Genomic DNA, 20,016 nt, shown 5'->3' with positions numbered 1-20,016 from the left:
AAGTGCTAGAATAGCGCAAGACAAGATAATTTGGAAACTGAATGTTCACAATTAAAGCGGAATGATATACTGTTGTTATTTCTTGCCTTTTAAATGTCTCAGTTTTAAACTGTTCTCAGTATTTTAAGCACACCTTTTTCTATTGTTTGCCCATATATGTTTGTGTCTGTATTTTAATTGTTTATTGTTAATACTGTTGATAGAGGTTTTAAATTACATTGTATTGGACTAGATGGCCCATGCTGTCTCTTCCAATTCTATGATTCTATGACATAAAGAGTGATACAAACAACAACAACAACAACAGTTTTCACTTTTTTGGAAGGTAGGAGATGATGGTGGTGGTAGTGGAGAAGGATAGGCAAGACTATAACAGTTTGCTTTCATCAGTTGAAAATGAACACCTGCGTTTGGTAGGTAAAAGAAAATGGGTTCTTCGTTCATGTAGATATTGCTTCGCATATCTTTCAGAGGTACTTATTCGGTTTAGAGATTAAGGCAGTAATTTTCACTCATAAATGGCTGAGGGCCGGCTGGGATGGTACTATGCCAACCAAAGTGGTGTTCAAGCCACACATTTCTTTCAACCCGAAAGAACTGGAAAAACTGAGGACTAATCTCATAGGGGTATTATGACAGCATAGAGACAGTGCCCCTTGGGTTGTGATAAATTTGGATCTGGAATAGTTTGGCTCCTCCCTTACTCTACTCCCCTCTGATCCTCCCCCATTTTTAATTTTCTGCCAGATTACCTAAGAAACCAGAGAAGTTGTGCCAGCTGGCAGAAGATAGTTATGAGCAGTGTAGGAAACACAAAAGGTTTCTGCCTATTTCTAACCCACCACAGCTGGCATATCTTTGAGACACAATTCTACTATAATTGAAGAGGTACCGTTTATATCCAAATTATCAAACATTACTATTTATAATCATGGTGTAAGAGAAAATGCAGCTTTTACAATTTGTTAAATCAAAAATAATCTAATTTATTATTTATTTTGGAAGCATATTTTAATCCACTCTTTTCCCCAGTCTGTCCTTGCCTGAGACTATGGGAGAATTGCATGTAATTAGGAGGTACCTCCTATATGCTTCTATTTCTGGATAAACCACGTGGGAAGAGGGGCAAAGCATTCTAGTGCTTTGGGAAATTTACGTCAAAAGAGTTGGCCACATTTCAACAGACACATTGTTTTCATCAGAGCAAAAAAAAATCCCATAAATAATCCTTATAATGTATCTATTCACCATCTTGTATAGTTGCGGGGCTGTTTTTCAGATATGAAAGAATCCATTTAGAACACCAGTCTACGAACATAAAAAGAAAACTAGCTCTAAAAAATAAATAAAAGCATAAATAGAATGTGAGTGTGCCACCTTTGTGGTGACTGCAAGCCTTTCCGAATGACAAAGCTCGTAGCATTTAAATGATAATCACAGCACACCAATATGACTACTGTTATGCCAAAAAGTCTTGACCCAATGCTTTTTTTTACATTCTGTAAAATAACAGAAGAATGATTTTATACATGCAGATAAACATCACTACTAAGGAAGTTAAGCGTACATGTCATTCTAGAGCAGATGGGTTTTGTCAGACTGTCAAAAGGAGATCTCCAAAATAGAATTGACTTAATCATTGCATTTGAGTGAAACTACTTCACTCTTCCAATTACAAACATACATCCTGATCTAAAATTGTTTAAAGTCAAACAGTCAGACACATACTTTATTTTGTATTATTGCAGGGTATAAACACCCACTGAATGTGTGCAGACATTTTCTGATAACTTGAAGGCTTTTTTGTGTGTCACTCAAAAGATTAATATTCATCTAGATTTTCAAGGAACATTTCACTTGAAATGGCCACCATAGTTTAGTCGGTGCATGCAATACTTTTATCATGCATACTACTTAGACATCCAGATTAGCAGTTGCCTTGCTGCTTTGGGATATGGCTATAAATGCTAGCAGGAATTCTGAAAAGTGCCATGACACAAACCACACAAGAGGGGCCAGTTCTCTATGGCAAGCTGCTGCAAATAAGCACACAGAACAGCTGCCCCACGGGCACTGCTTTGAGCAGCCATTTCATGTGAAGAAAGTCATAAAAAGAAAACGCCTAGACAGAGCTTTCAAAACGTTTCATATTGGTGACACACTTTTTAGATATTTGGCAACACAGTAGTTTTCTCCCCCGTGTGAGGAGCGACTTGGTTGTCTGCAAGGATATTGCCCTGGGGGACGCCTGGATGTTTGATGTTTTACCATCCTTGTAGGAGGCTTCTTTCATGCTCCCGTATCGAAAGCTGGAGCTGACAGACAAAGCTCACCTGCTTTCCCCAGATTCGAACAGCCGACCTGTCGGTCAGCAGTACTGCCAGCACAAATGTTTAAGCCACTGTGCCACCATTTTACTAGCAAACTGAAGGCTAAACCAACCCCTTATTAGAGATACGGATGCACACATAAAATGTACTAATGAAATATATGAGGACACAACATATCTCACGAAAAGCTTTCATTTATATATTGAAAAAATGTATGTATTGCTTATTTTTATATAGACTCAGAAGTTTATTACATTTGTGCGACACACCTACACACTGCAGCTGACACTAATGTATCACGACACATAGCCTGGAAAGCTCTTGCTAAGCTACTCATAAAAATGTGATATGCATTTATCATTCAGTGCAACAAAGTTTGCACAAACAAAAATAAAAAGGCATGCTGAATGAAGCAAGATGCTTATTTAGCCATGTTGGATCAGACCAGATACCTATCTGTTTTCCTACAATAGGCAACCAGATGCACATTGGAAGTATCAACACAGTAGAAGGTCTCTTCCACTGCCACTTGTCAATAACTGGTATTAAGAGGCATGCTGTCTCTCATCCTGAAAGTAGCACAGGCCTATTACAGCTAACAAACACTACTCATGGGCTTAGTAACCATCTCATTCGTTTATTTCGTGTTTTCATACCGTTTTGTTCATTCAGAATGCACAAAATAGTACAACCCCTCTGGAACGGAAATATCAGTGAAACAAAAAAAAGTGGGAATGGTAGCCATTTTGTCGGCTAATTTTTGGCACACAGAGCGCTTCTTACTCAGTGCTTGTAGGCCCTGGCAGGCCTTACAGTTGGGCGCTGGAAGTGCTCGGATGGCAGGGTCTATAGCCGGGCACCGAGCACTCAGCTTGCTTGGATGTAGGCCCTGGTGCTTGCCTGTTTTCGGGAGAGATGCTCAAAAACAAAAACGAGGCCTTACAAATGAAACAGGAACTGATAGTGACTTTTTACAGATGCAAAAGACTAACAAACACTAATAATTTTGAAGTCCATTAACTTGTCAAATCAGTTTTTAAAGCTGTCCAAGTTGATCAATCATCTAGTTCTGTGTACTGGGCAGAGTAGGATTTCCTTTTGTTCTGCACCAAAACATTTATCATCAAACTTCAAGGAATGACCAACCTGCATTTTATGGTGTTATAGATGCAGCCCTAGTTAAAAATAAAAAAGTAGAGGACAAGGAGAAAGAACATGTTCTTCCTAGGAGACTCCGATGAAACAAAACTGCTGCAGCATCTCCTATCCCTTCTGTTTATCCTGATCAACTTTTGCATCTTAATAACATTATGATGTTCTAATTTGCATCTATGGCATGCTGGAGGCTATGGAGCAGGGGTCCCCAAACTAAGGCCCGGGGGCCGGATGTGGCCCTCCAAGGTCATTTACCTGGCCCCCGCCCTCATTTATAATATAATATTTTCATATCAGTTTTAATAATATAATATATTGTATATACATATAATATTGATAAGAATATTATCATTTTATACAATATAATGCTAACAATAATACCATATAATAATATTAATTATATGTTACATATAATATTACAGTATAGTGGTATAGTTCAATATAGTATAATGCTAATATTGTGCTATGCTAATAATATAATATATTGTATGTACATACAGCTGCTCTGAGTTCCCTTCGGGGTGCTCACCAATGCGTCGTCTTCATCATGGAAAGAAGTGACAAGTGGAGTGCCGCAGGGCTCCGTCCTGGGCCCGGTTCTGTTCAACATCTTTATTAACGACTTAGACGAAGGGTTAGAAGGCACGATCATCAAGTTTGCAGACGACACAAAACTGGGAGGGATAGCCAACACTCCAGAAGACAGGAGCAGAATTCAAAACGATCTTGACAGACTAGAGAGATGGGCCAAAACTAACAAAATGAAGTTCAACAGGGACAAATGCAAGATACTTCACTTCGGCAGAAAAAATGGAAATCAAAGATACAGAATGGGGGACGCCTGGCTTGACAGCAGTGTGTGCGAAAAAGACCTTGGAGTCCTCGTGGACAACAAGTTAAACATGAGCCAACAATGTGATGCGGCTGCTAAAAAAGCCAATGGGATTCTGGCCTGCATCAATAGGGGAATAGCGTCTAGATCCAGGGAAGTCATGCTCCCCCTCTATTCTGCCTTGGTCAGACCACACCTGGAATACTGTGTCCAATTTTGGGCACCACAGTTGAAGGGAGATGTTGACAAACTGGAAAGCGTCCAGAGGAGGGCGACTAAAATGATTAAGGGTCTGGAGAACAAGCCCTATGAGGAGCGGCTTAAAGAGCTGGGCATGTTTAGCCTGCAGAAGAGAAGGCTGAGAGGAGACATGATAGCCATGTACAAATACGTGAAGGGAAGTCATAGGGAAGAGGGAGCAAGCTTGTTTTCTGCTGCCCTGCAGACTAGGACACGGAACAATGGCTTCAAACTACAGGAAAGGAGATTCCACTTGAACATCAGGAAGAACTTCCTCACTGTGAGAGCTGTTCGACAGTGGAACTCTCTCCCCGGGGCCGTGGTGGAGGCTCCTTCCTTGGAGGCTTTTAAGCAGAGGCTGGATGGCCATCTGTCGGGGGTGCTTTGAATGCGATTTCCTGCTTCTTAGCAGGGGGTTGGACTAGATGGCCCATGTGGTCTCTTCCAACTCTATTATTCTATGATTCTATGAGAAGGGTGGGATATAAATGTAGTAAATGAATAAATAAATAATTCTGGACTGAAATGACTTGAAGACACAACAACAACAACAACAACAACAACAACAACCCTAATTAACCTGACTATCTCATGGCCAGAAGCAGGCCCACACTTCCTATTGAAATCCTGACAGGTTTATGTTGGTTAAAATTATTTTCATTTTTAAATATTGTTATTGTTCTTTCATTGTTATTGTTGTTTTGCACTACAAATAAGATATGTGCAGTGTGCATAGGAATTTGTTCGGTTTTCCCCCCTCAAATGATAATTTGGCCCCTCAACAGTCTGAAGGATTGTGGACCGGCCCTCTGCTTTAAAAGTTTGAGGACCCCTGCTATGGAGCTTCCTTTTATTGAGGATGATATTTAGGGATCGATGCTGGTTGAAAACAGCATAGCCTGGAAACAACAATGTTTAATTTAATTTCATGAAGCAACATCAAAATGCCGGAATGTTTTGATATACTGTTGGGTTCATCCTCAAGAAGAAGCCCTCGGTGGCGCAATGGGTTAAACCCTTGTGTTGGCAGGACTGTTGACAGTTCGAATCCAGGGAGAGTGGGTGAGCTCCCTCTGTCACCTCCAGTTCCCCACGCGGGGACATGAGAGAAGCTTCCCTCAAGGATGGTAAAACATCCAGGCATTTCCTGGGCAGCATTCTTGCAGACGGCCAATTCTCTCACACCAGAAGCACCTTGCAGTTTCTCAAGTTGCTCCTGACATGAAAAAAAAAATCCTCAAGAAAAAAAGAGTGTCAGAAATGTATCAGAAAATACCTTCCAAAGGACGATGTTCATTCTTTTTTAGGCATATCACATCCTCTACTCGTTACAAACACCAGATCTCTAGAAGTGAGATGGAGATCTTCTGAGGTATATCTCAGCAGAGGTTAAATATATAGTGCTGTATACAATTCAATTTGGACTGAGCAGAAAACTACCGCGTTTCCCCAAGAATATGAAAGTGTCTTATATTAATTTTTGCTCCCAAAGATGCGCTAGGTCTTATTTTCAGAGGATGTCTTATTTTTCCATTAAGAAGAATTCACATTTATTGTTGAACAAAAAAATGAACATTTATTATATACTGTACAGTAGCTGTCATCACAAACCAACATAACCAGACAAACTGTGAATCCTATCAAGAATTTCTTGTTACTACCAATATTTCCATGTACAACACTCTATGATACATACATTTACCGATTCTGCAGGCTCTGGTGTTCTGTTCGTCGAGCATGCTTCCAAACAAAAACTTTGCTAGGTCTTACTTTCAGGGGAGGCCTTATATTTAGCAATTCAGCAAAACCTCTACTAGGTCTTATTTTCTGGGGATGTCTTATTTCTGGGGATGCAGCAGACACAGAAAGAATGTACCATGTATTCAGAAGGAAACACTTGTTCCTTCCTTCCAGCCGTGAGAACAAAACGTGAGGCATATTTCACTGGAATAAAAGAAGGCTATTTTGGAACAAGTGACTTGAAAAAGATGACACAAAGAAACAAGGAAAAACAATTCAGTCCTAAAAGTTAGCAAAGAAGCAATCCTAGAATCTAGAGAGAAAATTGAATGCTAGTATAGATGCTTTAAATGAATAAAAATGGCACGGAAAGAGAGGAGCCACTCGGCATTTAGCTGCCTGCAAGCGGCTGCTAGCTGTATGAGAATGCTTGTGTGCGTGCAGACAGAGACAGCTCGAAAATCTGACTTGGAGAAGCAAAAAGCTGTGGCATTTTTCCAATTGTGCAACCTCATTTGATATTGTAATGCATGTCATTCAGAACAGCCCTTCACAGCTTTTGCCTCAAGCACGGGCAACCCTCCAGACAGACTCAAGAAATATTTTTTTTCCAATGTGACACATGCTCTGAAGAGGCCTCTTACAGCGGTAACACATGACCCAGTAATGGGGTGCTGACCCTCCAGTGCAAGCATTATCTGACAATAGATTTAATCCTCTGCTAAGCACAGCAATTCAAAACAAAAACCTAACTGCTCCCACCATCCTCCCAACCTTAGCCAGCTAAATTCCACTTCTACACATGCTCTCCTAGGCTTTTACAAAAGGATCTCAGTAAATGCTTGTACAATTTCCATTTGGCCTAATAAATACTATTTGAAAATATAAACATAATGTGGTAAATACACCTGTAAGACAATGGAATAACGATAAAGTCACGAAATAGTCTGTCCACAAATTATTCCATGCAAAAAAGTCATGATGCCACCTGCAAACCATATAAGTTATTTATTTACAGTTAAAGTATACCTCATGGCCCCTCGAAAATCAACATTTAAGAAAATCTTTGATGTTCCTTTTATCTCACTAAATCCTCAGAATATATTACCTATAAACTACCGTGTTTCCCCAAAAATAAGACAGTGTCTTATATTAATTTTTGCTCCCAAAGATGTGCTAAGTCTTATTTTTAAGGGATGTCTTATTTTTCCATGAAGAAGAATTCACATTTATTGTTCAACAAAAAAATGAACATGTATTATATACTGTACAGTAGTTGTCATCACAAATCAGCATAACCAAACAAACTGTGAATCCTTTCAAGCATTTCTTGTTAATACCATTATTTCCATGTACAACACTCTATGGCACATACATTTACCAATCCTGCATGCTCTGGTGTTCTGTTTGGCGGGCATGCTTCCAAACAAAAACTTTGCTAGGTGTTACTTTTGGGCAATGGTCAACAGGGAGCTCTGGGGTGGACTGGTCCATGAGGTCACGAAGAGTCGAAAATGACTATACAATTGAGCAGCAGCAACTTTTGGGGGAGGCCTTATATGTAGCAATTCAGCAAAACCTCTGCTAGGTCTTATTCTCAGGGATGTCTTATTTGTGGGAAGACAGGGTATTAGAAATTCAAGTGTAACTTTAGAAACAGAATATAGTTTATTTCATTAAAATATAAATCAACTTCAAGAAAAATAAGGTAGGAGCTACCAGATATAGTATTTTTTAAAATGTGATTTTATGTTACATGCCTTTCAGGGGACCTTATTTAGGGTTTTCTATTTAGGAGTTATGGGACAGCATTCTTCTGGTGTTTTGAAATCATAAGGCTCAAATAAATTAAATACACCAAAAGCATTCAGAATTTTCTTAAACATCACGTAAGGGAAGCAACAAAATACTGCACTGCAAATTCAACAGTGATCCTTTCTATAACAATAGTGGATTCCATACCATCTCCCCTAACAAAAGGCACATCATTACCCAAAGACTGACTATAATTTTCACCTTATAAATCAAATTCGCTGTAGCACTGCAACAAGCACATATGGAGGAACTGCACGCAATAACAACACACATACCAACTGAAAGTGGAATATGTCTTTCAATAAGAAAAGAGCACTATAGAGTTATAGTAATGATCTAAAATAAAGGTCAGGAAACTCAACAACAAAGCATTGCTGGAATAAGAGATCATGTTGCTGTAGATAACAGAAGAAATGTTACTTAAACATAAATGGGAGCACAATGTTTTAAAAGCTTTTCATAGCTATTTCAATAAGTCTTGTTCCCACCTTGCTCGAAACTATATTCTGAATGTGTGTACGGGTGCCTTAATTGAATATGAAAATTAACGATGTACAGAGAAGTCCAGTGAAAGAAAACAGAAGCACAAGAATCCCCACCTTGCTGCCCTGAAAATATCAATGCCTAAGGTAAGAACCCCTATATACTATGCATAGCATTCTAACACTTCTGTAAGTGGGTTTGCAGCAGTCTTTTCAATGAATATCGATTGTCTATCTACTGGGTGCCTTCAGTTCAAAGACCACGCTAGCCCCAAAATAAAGAAATAATGTGTTCAGAAGCAACCGCTACCCTCTTACGCTATAGTATACTTTTGGTAATAACGTGTTTGGAGACTACCGAGCAGAAAAGGAAATAAAGGGAAAGGGATCACATGCCTGACAGTCAGTTAATCTTTTGAGAATCTCACCATGGGAACTAAACAGAGGTTAAATCAAGAGTGATGTGCATACTTAAATGCTTCAGGTAATTTAAATGGCAACCGATTTAGAAAGATGTTGGTGTGCTTGGAGGTGTGACTGTGGGAGATGTCATTGGAAGCATTTTATTCATAAGTTAAATGATTTCACAATCATAATTTTGACTATGTGTCACCATTTGATCAATGCTTTTTAAGGAAATAATTTTGTAGTCACAAATAAGTGTTCATATCTCTCTTTTACCGCTGATAGTTAACTGTTTAAGCTTACATCCCACTGTTACTTTAGTAAAATCTTAGTGTCATTAGAGATTTAGCTTGGAATGAGGGAGGGAGGAAAGGTAGATTCAGCATTTAGCAATATGAAATCAACACTGGAAAAATAGTTCATAAATGTTAGAAAGATAGAGAAACACCTAATTTAATGAGTGCAGTGATGCAGGGGTTTAAGCAATGGGACTATAACTCTGGAGACTAGGGTTCAGCATCTTGGACAAGTCATACTCTCTCAAGCTTGAAAGGAAAAGCAACCCTTCCTGAACAAACCTTGCCCAAAAAAATTCCTGTGATAGGTTTGCCTGAGGGCATAATTTAGGCTGAAATTCTATACAAGCTCAGTCCCATTGACCTCACCTAAACATACATCTGCGACTGAGTATACACTGGATTGCACTAAAAGTAAATATCACTGTTTTCAGAGTAGCTTGGTTAAAATCAGATCATTGACTGATTTCTAGATTGCTCACGATGTATTAGTTGCAGATCTTACCTTTAAGCACTTTGTTTCATTGTTTGCATCTATTATGTTCAAGTAAAATATTGTGTGTGTGTGGGGGGGGGGGGGTTGAAAAACACACACATTTACAGTAGTTCACTGAGATGATTGTGTTCAATTGAGACCAAGGGAGATTTGGTTGGCCCCTCTCTGCTCTCTTGCAGTCAACAGGAAATACTTCTTTAATTTATGTACTCTTTTGGCTTTTAATTGTTGTGGCAGGAGAGTGTTTTAATGGGGTGTGTTGTTTTATTTATTTATTTTACTACATCTTGTATGTGTTTGAACTGCTTTGGCTGTTTTAAATTAATGTGTTAATTAGACTGCTTGTTTAATTTTCTAAAAATGCTTATATCATATATTGCTTAAGGAAAAAAAATTGTTTGAGCTTATACTGCAAGCACTTTTGTGTCCAATATTGGGAGGAAGGGCTGGATATTAATTATAGTCAGGCCTCTGTATCCAGGGGTTTCCCATCCATAGAGTCAACCAAATAGAGATCAAAATATTCAAAAATTGGCACAGGAGCTAATTTTGTGGTTTCTGGAGCAATCCTCAGGGGATTGTTTGCAGTACTTTGGTTCAGGATATATGTAACATCTGGTCTATTGAGAGGGGGGCTGCTTTCATGACTTGCTGATGCACAATCCTCAGATCTTTATGTAAGGGATTTGAGCATCTACAGATTTTGATATTCACAGGGGGGCCTGGAACAACACAACACACACACACAGTAGATGTGGAGGTCTGACTGTAAATGACCACAAAAGAAACACACCATGCACACATCCTTTGACTTAAAGAACAGGTTACTGGCTGGCAGATATTCTTTTTGACAAATAGCTGCAGAAGCAAGAATTGCAGTTGCTATGCCCCAACAGCTACTGTGATGCTATGGATGGCTGCAACAGTCTTCTTTTGCCTAGAAGATCCATATATTTTCCTCAAGACTTTTTAAGTTGTATGGGGACACTTAACCCTATAGTTTACAGGATCCAGAAAGAAAGAAAAAGCTCCTCCACCCAACTGGGCCTCAATATCAACTTTCAGTAGCTGTGAAAGTACACTGTTGTGTAGGCTCATAAAATGAATATGAGGGCCTCCTGAATTCTGATATTTGTGTGATGCAAAACAATGGTACAGTGCATAAACAAGTATTGCCTGTATATTTCATGACAAGCAATATAAACAGAATTGTCGGAGAGGAAATGTGCACACATACACTTTCTCTCAATCCATACTGCTGCATTTTTATTCTTCACAGTATTTCTTGAGACGGTAGCAAACAAATTCTCAGTGATCAAGATTCTAAACGGTAACTACATTCTACTATTCATTAGTATTTTGTGCATGAAATATATCCCTTTTTTTGAGACTCTGTAAAAACATTAGAAACGAAATATGCTCAAGTCTTAAAATTGCTGACATATGCTAAAACCCAGAAGACTGAAAAAACAGGCAGGAACACAAAAGCAGAGATTGTGTCCAGATGTACAGCCATAGCACACAACTGATGAGGGATCAATGGACACATGGACACTATGCAACAACCCTTCAGAGGTTCACACCTCTTTAATCCATATGCCATATTGTCCTGTTGCCCTAATTCCACGCACAGAGTGGTCCAATGTCTATGAAACCCTGCACTCTGTCTCCTTTCTTTCTCCTATAATTTCCAGTGTTTTGCTTTAACTATGATATATAGCAGCAGTTCCCAAACTGTGTTCCGTGGAACACCAGGGTTCTCCAAAAGCATCATAATTGTTTCACAAAAAATCTTAAAAATCAAATTTAAAATCAAATTTAAAATAAAACCACACAACTATTCCATTTACAATTTCTGTAATTTTCTGAATTGGTGTTATAACTATTGCTATCAAGTATGTAAGTTACCAAGTACATATTTCAACATTTTACAATAATAATAATTCATATGTAGTTAATCATTCTTGTTTTTTTTAAGTTTTTAAATTTTTAATTAAATTTTTTATTATTTAAACACAAAAGAAAAACAGTAATATACATTAACAAACAAAACACATTTTTATTTCTTTCTTGTACAGTGTTCGAGATAAAAAAACATTTGGGATATTGGGGTATTATTTAAAAATATCAGAGTAAACTTTAGTTTAGACAATATATAGCAAATTTGAAGACATATTTGAATTCAGAATATAAATTTGGTTAAACTAATCAGGGATAGAATTAGGGTTCCACAGAAAACAAATATCTTCTGAAAGGTTCCATGATCAAAAAGTTTGGGAACTGGTGGTATCCATACAGGAAGGGCATTATAAACCCACTCCGAACAAATTTTGCCATTCTAATTATAGATTTGTCAGAAATATTTTGACATAGCAGCAGCAGCAGCAGCAGCAGCAGCAGCAGCAACAACAACAACAACAACAACAACAACAGAAACAACATGATCTTGCTAGTTCTCTGGAAAAATGTCTGAACATTCACAATGTTTGCACTCATATAGAAAGTGTTCCTGTGGCTTTTAGGGGCCTGCCAACATAGCTATAAAGATTCCTTTAAAATGAATGAAGGAAGGAAGGAAGGAAGGAAGGAAGGAATGAATAAATAAGATGTTAATCAACAGTATACTTTCTTATTTCTTGCTTCAGGCCAGCCTGTCCATCAATACATGCTTGCTTCTCTCTGCTTTAGTGATTTTTAGCTAGTAAGTTCTTTCTTCTGTTATGTTAAATATCCTTTCCTGGCTGTCACAGCCTGCTATTTTTCAAAGCAGGTATCTGTCTTCAAAAAGTCCTGAAAAGATTTTTTAAAAGTCCTAACATCTTTAATAAGTCAAAGATTGGGGGGGGGGGGGGGGGTGATAATATGTCTAGAAAGCTTGTTTCAAAACCTGCATGTCTAAACAGCTATTTATTATTCCTGAATTTACCAGGACTAATAATTAAAACCCTAAGGTAAATGAATTTTTTGTGTATATTTATGTGTTTTTTATTCAGAGTTGCTTGGTCTTGTTCAATAAAAAAGCAAATGCTTGTGTTAAAACTTTTACCCCTGGCTTTGGGTCATAAATTTGATACTGAAAGTCTGAAAAGCAGGTAGCCTTATTGCTTAAGCCTTCAGGCATTTTTATACCTCACTAACTCATCTAAAAAATAAATGAAATGCTCTATAAATAATTATATTTTAATATCCTTTCAGGAACAAAGTTTCCTTGAATAAATGTTGGTATAAAAATATGGACAGTATTTAATGGGAAATTTTCAAACCAACACAGATGGTTCTTTGGGTTTCAATACCACCTAATGGAATGTTTGCACATAACCAACTGACTTTAAAAAGCTGCACTTGCATGTCCTGAAGTCTTTTAATCAAGAGTGTTGTGGCCACCCACATATAAGACTCTACTCAATTATGCCTGATGAACACAACCTTTTTGCTATCCACATTGCACTCCATTTTGCATTTTTTACAACTGCTACTCTGGGAGAAAATGCAGCATGAATCAGTCTGAGAGACAAACCAGGAGAGCGATAGAGACACCAGATTCAGGACACTGGACAATAGAAAGATCTTGGTTAGCCATTCCTGTTCTTCATGTCAAAATTGCCTGATACAAATGTGCAGTTAACTATCGCTACCCATCACTATCGCTAACTATAGCTACTCATAACAGTGGTCTCGATAACATGGTTTTCTTTACTAGTTGCTAAAAAGACAACTAAATAAATCAGGTCTGAACCTTCCTAAGAAGCCAAGATGACTATACTGAGGGTGTCATACTTTGGTCATATGATGGGAAGAATTGGCTCAATAGAAAAGAAGACAGTGCTTGGTAAAGTGGAGGGCAATACAAAAAAAAGAATATTTCATTCCTGGTGGATAAGACTCAATCAAATAAGTCACAGCCCTGAATCTGTAAGGGATGTTGACTTGGAGGTATTTCACAGTGCTGTCAAGTCTATGTTGACTAGAAAGCAATTAACAATATCAATAATCACTAGCTTCCATGTCAAATTATCATGGTTTTCGTCACTAGTTACTGACATGGCGAACAAAGCATTAAAGGGCACAGATTTAGTATCCACCACCCTAATATCTTCCTCCCTCTCCATTTATACTTTGTAAAACTATGGGTAGCTAACAATCCAAACCTGTAAGGTAGACTGTCTATGAGACCAAACTGAACACATTAGAAACTAGTAACTGACATCATGGTAGACCTCTTTTAGCTAATGAACTCTCTAAAAAGAGAACAACTCTTCATTTCCAAATTATACAGGAGAAGATAAGATCATTCCAGTTTCACTTGATTTGATGATAACAGTGCACACAAACAAGGGTCCATACAGTCTGTCAGTAAAAATCAACTATGTAAAATGCATAGAAATTAGAACTGTGCTGCAAGTCACAATGAATCACTATGGTTGTTGTCATGATGTTTGAATTAACAAAACAGTTAAGGCACTGCTTCTACAGACAGGAAGGCTGAATAGAATACAGCACCTAAATTATAGGCTACCTCATTATTTGAAAGAATCAGCCATGAGTTTGGATTTGGATTTTATACTGCAAATAGTTCAAACCACAGTTCAGAATTCTCTCTACCTTATGCCAATCTTCTTCTCAGATGAGAGTGCAAAATAATTGGTTTGTCTAACACCTACATTACACATTTAGATGTGTGTGCTGATTAATCAAAATTTACTTTGCCATGTTCTTAAGAAGAGGCTTAAAAAAAGAATCTGCCTTGTTATGTGATGTATTTTGCTGAAAGGGAATATAAAATACAACCTCATGAATAAAAGCCAAGAATACTTACATTCTGTACTTCAATTTTACAGCCATCTATTTCATGTCTAAAGCAACATTAGAAAGAAAGCCATTTCCCATGAGAATGAGATTCTCTCTTACAAAGAGGCCTCTGAAAAACTGATTATCACAATCCCAAACCCTTGGCTTATTAAAATTGTAGCTGAAATAGCAGATAGTAACATTCAAAATTACAGCACAGGTTCCCTTGGGTTTGCTGGTGTGTTATCCTGTTTCCCAGAGTTAGAAAGGCTCCCATTGAACACTACAAATAGTTTCCGGAGATCACAAAGAAATATCCTCATCTGATTTTAACGTTTCCACATAATGGAAATGAAACAAAGACATACTGTTAACAATAGGACAGGGATCGTACTAAACCCTGTAAATATCTAGAAGCAACAAAGCAAATGCCTACTAAAGCAAACATGATGCTAAATTAATGCACATGTTTACAAAAATCATTTCTAGCATACTATAGCTAGAATGATGCTAAGGGCTTGCTTTAGTCAAACCATGTTTTATACCAGTGGTTCTCAACCTGTGGGTCTCCAGGTGTTTTGGCCTATAACTCCCAGAAATCCTAGCCAGTTTACCAGCTGTTAAGACTTCTGGGAGTTGAAGGCCAAAACATCTGGGAGCCCACAGGTTAAGAACCACTGTTTTATACTAAAAGGGAACTTTCTACCTGTGCACTCCTCTCCACTCGGTCTTTCCTTTCCAACCATATTCCAACTCAAAGAGTTAACATCCTCATTAGAACAAAACATGAGTTTTGTGTTCCATCCAGGTTAGCAGCCTGTGGTTTGAGAACTTTCCCTCCACACCAGGAATGTAGGACGCATTTTAGATATCATCTTGCTATGAAGGATCAAACCATAACCTCACAACCTCTGAGGGTGCCTGCCATAGATGTGGGCGAAACGTCAGGAGAGAATACTTCTGGAACATGGCCATACAGCCCGGAAAACATAAAACAACCCTGTGATCCCAGCAATGAAAGTCTTCGACAACACATAATTTTTGTGTTTGTCAAAAATACTGGTTTGCCTATTTATCCATGTATTTTTTTCTTCTTTGTATCCTCTCTTTCTCGTAGCAAGAGATTCCAAGTGGCTTATAAAAATTAAAATGAAGTCCAACTAAAATGCTATTTACAAAGTTTAAACAAAATGAAACACACAATTCTATTTAAGAACTCCCAAATTTCAGCAGACAGGAAGGGGATGAAGAGCATTAAGTACAAGTTTGGACATGAAATGCGAAACCAATTTGGTGGCAAGCAAAACAAACACCAGTGTGGCCTATTTAAAAAGTTAAACACAGAAAGTATCATGGTCCCAGCAAACACCACTGGACAAACATTGCTAACAATCTTTGCCAACCATACCACTTAATCTCTCTTTTTCACAAAGGGTTCTTTCTGGCTGAGTCTTATGTGAGTAAACCTAAAAAGTAACCCTAAATCATGCAAAATTAATGAATTAAAATCTGAATATATTTTGTCCTTTAGTTAAATTTGCCAACGAGCATTTTGTTACAGCGAAGTGTCATTTAGAATTCAGGAGTTCTGCTCCTGATCTGTTCCCCTGTGTGTAAGCGCTGTTCTGAAAGCAAAAACTAGGTTAACCCGCTTTTCATCGAGTCTACTTTGGGAGAAACCAGATGCTGTAAAATCTCAGTCATGCTCTGTAACCTGGCACTCCCTCAAAGCTCTGCAATACACAGTTTCTGTGCATCATGCCTTCAAGGCCTCTTCTCCTCCCTTCAGACTATTTGGGTGAGTGGGAGAAAAGCCACAATAGAGTACAAATTTTTCCTACAGAAACTGACAGAATATCAATTGAACACAGGCATTATAGAAAACAGGCTGCTAGAGCTGCTTTGTGTACTTCTCCAGGCAGATCGGAATGGTTGGCTGATAGAACATGAATGCTTTCAGACTGATATTTTGCATTTTTACTAGGGTGAGAAATCAGAGGGAGTTTCTTTATCAGATATGAGACACTGTAAATTGGCTGCACAGCACAAATACAGTATATGTTCCCACATATTTGTATCTTTATTAATAAAGCACTCTACTTCTCCTTGAGTAAGTGGTGAAATACGATGCCTCAAAACATGACGTAAACAGAGGTGCATGTAATGTATGCAAGCAGCCAGCTGCTGTTTTAATGTTTGTACACGCGCACTTAGGCAGACATTAGGAAAATGATCTAGACATGTCCAAAGCAACTGCTGTGGTAGTTAAATAAAAACTGGTTCAAAATACGCACTAATATATACAACGACATTTTTCTACTGAACAAAACCAAAAGTACTTTGGATGAAATGCATATTGTAGACTACTCAACATTAGGCTGAGATCATTTGTAAAGGACAATTTTGTGAAGGTTACATATACATTACACCACAAGGGTGAACACAGGAAGTGGTAAGTTAGCTGTAGTGGTCAGGCAGCTTCACAGAAAGCCAGTCGTCTGTATCATTAACCCATGCAATGAAAAGAACTGTGTCATGCCATTGCTTCCCTGCATTTTCAAATAGCGCTAGACTAAAATGGGCTCAATCTTGCTTAGAAGGAAAGTGTTTAGTTAAAGAAAGTGAAAATGCCAGATATATACTATCAGCCCTCCATATTTGGTGGAGTTAAGGATACAGAACTCCTGCAAAATGTGGAAAGACCTAAAATTAAAATTCTATTTTTTACAGGAGAGAACACCTCTCTAGGGCCCCATTGAGCACTAAATGCAGTTTCAAACTGGTATTGAAGAAAATGTTTTTGCTGTGCAGGTGATTAGATGGGACATCCTGGAACAAGTTTAGAACCCAAATAGTGATTACACAAACCACAGAGCACTGGTGCTCATTAAGGGTTTTGGGGTTTGCTTGTACCTTTCTGAGAGTTTGTTGTCTGGTTGCCACAGTCTGAAACTAGCTTCAAACTGCATTAAATGGTCAATGTGGATAGGACCTAGGAATCTATAAGTATAGGTCTTCCAGCAGAAATCTATGGTCAACTTCTGCTGGAAGTTGATCACAGAATCATGCTGGCGGACTTAGAAATGGCTAGAAAAGTTTCCTCTCTAGGTCCTCCAGTACAACTCCATTGCAGAAGTTAATCACAGCATCACAATGGAGAACAGATTGCTCATATCTGTGAATGAGAAAATCTTCAAAAGCGAAGCAAGCAAATATGTAGGGCTGATGCTATATTGAAAACATGTTCTCCCTCTCCACTCAACAGATTGGTAAAGCAGAAGGAGTGGGAGAGAAGTGCCAAGACCCCTGCATTGTGACTCCCAAATAGAGCATCCTGACCCCAAGCAAGGCCTGTTTGCTGAGAAAAGACTCACCATTCACACCTTTGAGACTCCCGTGAATTCCATCGCCATGCTGCCTCTTCTGTGCATTCTTGAATTCCTTTAGGGATAAGTAAAGGACTTTTCGTACCACCCTCTCCTCTGACCATGGAATTCCATCACTATCATCCTAGTATGACAAGAGAAAAGAAAGACAGAATTTTATTTAAGTATTCAGATATTTAAACATATACACACACTTCCGTATTTGCCTAAAGAAAATTCAATTTTGAAGCCAAGTTTGTTCTCCAGCTAAAATGTGATATTTTTAGAAGGAAGGATGGATCTCTTGCTGTCTGCATTGGCTTTGGCTAGGGATCTGACCTGTCCCTTTGACTCTTGTATTCACTTTTCTCTGATGCTTCAAGATCACATTTAACCTTCTTTGTTCCATTCTTGTCTTCCCATATTTTTCTGTAATTCTATCTATATTTGAAACAACTTTTCCTTATTCACTCACTCAAGTCATCTGCTATTTCTCACAGTACACCCCACTTTTGTCTTGTCTTAAGTCTTTCCTGGGCAATGTTAGACATGTTGGGTTAGTGTTTTTGATTGTCCTAAATGTGATTGGCACACAGATTCCTTCGTTGTATATAAATGAGTGACACTATAACTATGAGTGCATGACAGTGTGCAGAGAAATACACATCCTCTACTTGTGCAAATATAAAATCCCATGTGATGTGGCCCTCAGGCCAAGGAAAAATGCTTTTAGTTACAAAATAGTGATTTTTGGCTATCTCGCTTCATATGTTTCAGTTTCCCTGTTGTGCTGACTTTTTGGAAAACCGTTCCTGGCCCTGTTCTCAAGGGCTGCCAAGGGAGAAAATTAAGAATTTTTTGGATGACCTTCATTTCAGAAACTGTAACCTGTCATTGCCAAAGTTTAGAATGAAGTAAAAATACAGTATCAGTGATCCATTCTAAAAGATAGGAATGTTTATACACTGCATGACAAATATGGTCAAGAAGATTAGAAAGAACCTTTATAAAAAGACTTTTCGGCTTGCCATAGAGAAATTTGGTACTTTATGTTAAAAATAAAGCCATTGAACATTACACACAAATGTTTGCTTTCAGTTCTATGACAGATTACCTACAGGGAGCAAAACAGTAGTGATAGCAAAGCGAGTTAACAATTTGGCAGAAGATGATCATTACACACCAGGGAAGTACTCCTGCACTGCAATAGCAGAGAAATATGCCTGCATTAGTTTGAACATGATGCATATACACATATGCACCAAAATGACAGCATTTGCAGAAACTCTGCAAAGGCAACATGCTTTATAAAAACGTAGCGTTTGCTACTTTCAAACACATTGTCAACTCGAGCCAAGAGCTTCATGATGGAAAAAGGGACGCAGGATATAACGAGACCAAACATTACAATTAAAAGACACCTTCCTCACTACTGCCACAAAATCAACTGTTATTCTAGTGACACAGTGGAAGCTGAGGTACCAAGAGAGCTTGACATTTTTGTGGCGTCCATCTTGAAGGAATAATATGTCAAACTTTAGAAGGTAATCATAATTACAACTACAACAATTTTATCACATCAACATGAAACACAATGGAAGAAAGAGAACACCATACAATTAATACAATCAATTAGAAGACTTAGGAAAACTATATATTGAATTCTTTCATTCCACAAATCATAAAAACTATTCACTAAACAGAATGGCACAAATTGTTCTTTATTGTATGAAAATTGCTCAATAAACTCCATCTGTAATATTATTTAATTTATAGTATTATTACATAACTTGCAATGTACTTTATTGCTCACAAGTACTATCGCTAGTCCTTTGCTCTGTCTATGATAACAAGCAGGCTCCAGAATGATTTATTTGGCTACTTGTATCTCCAGCAGATACTGCAACTCATCCCGTTCTGATCAGACCTAACATTAAGATTGGGATTAATTAAGGTAGAAGGAATATATGTTTTTACCCCATACTCCTGATTCTTAACTCTTTTAAAAAAGATGTGCAAAGGGTGAAACAATTTACAACGCTTGCTTATTTTTATATATGCCACAAGCATTA

The 20,016-nt window shown here is 38.0% G+C and overlaps 1 protein-coding gene across 1 annotated transcript in view; it reads right to left on the bottom strand.

Annotated features, from left to right (window-relative positions):
• Positions 1-20,016, bottom strand: part of jarid2 (jumonji and AT-rich interaction domain containing 2) — a 249,129-nt gene that overhangs the window by 95,602 nt on the left and 133,511 nt on the right. The window contains exon 2 of the mRNA XM_008108814.3: positions 17,954-18,089. Within this exon, the coding sequence (XP_008107021.2) occupies positions 17,954-18,089 (136 nt within the window). The remainder of the gene's footprint in view (positions 1-17,953; positions 18,090-20,016) is intronic.

This window comes from Anolis carolinensis, chromosome 4, assembly GCF_035594765.1.
Source record: "Anolis carolinensis isolate JA03-04 chromosome 4, rAnoCar3.1.pri, whole genome shotgun sequence".
NCBI lineage: Eukaryota > Metazoa > Chordata > Lepidosauria > Squamata > Dactyloidae > Anolis > Anolis carolinensis.
This window is presented reverse-complemented; position numbering and strand designations above follow the sequence as displayed.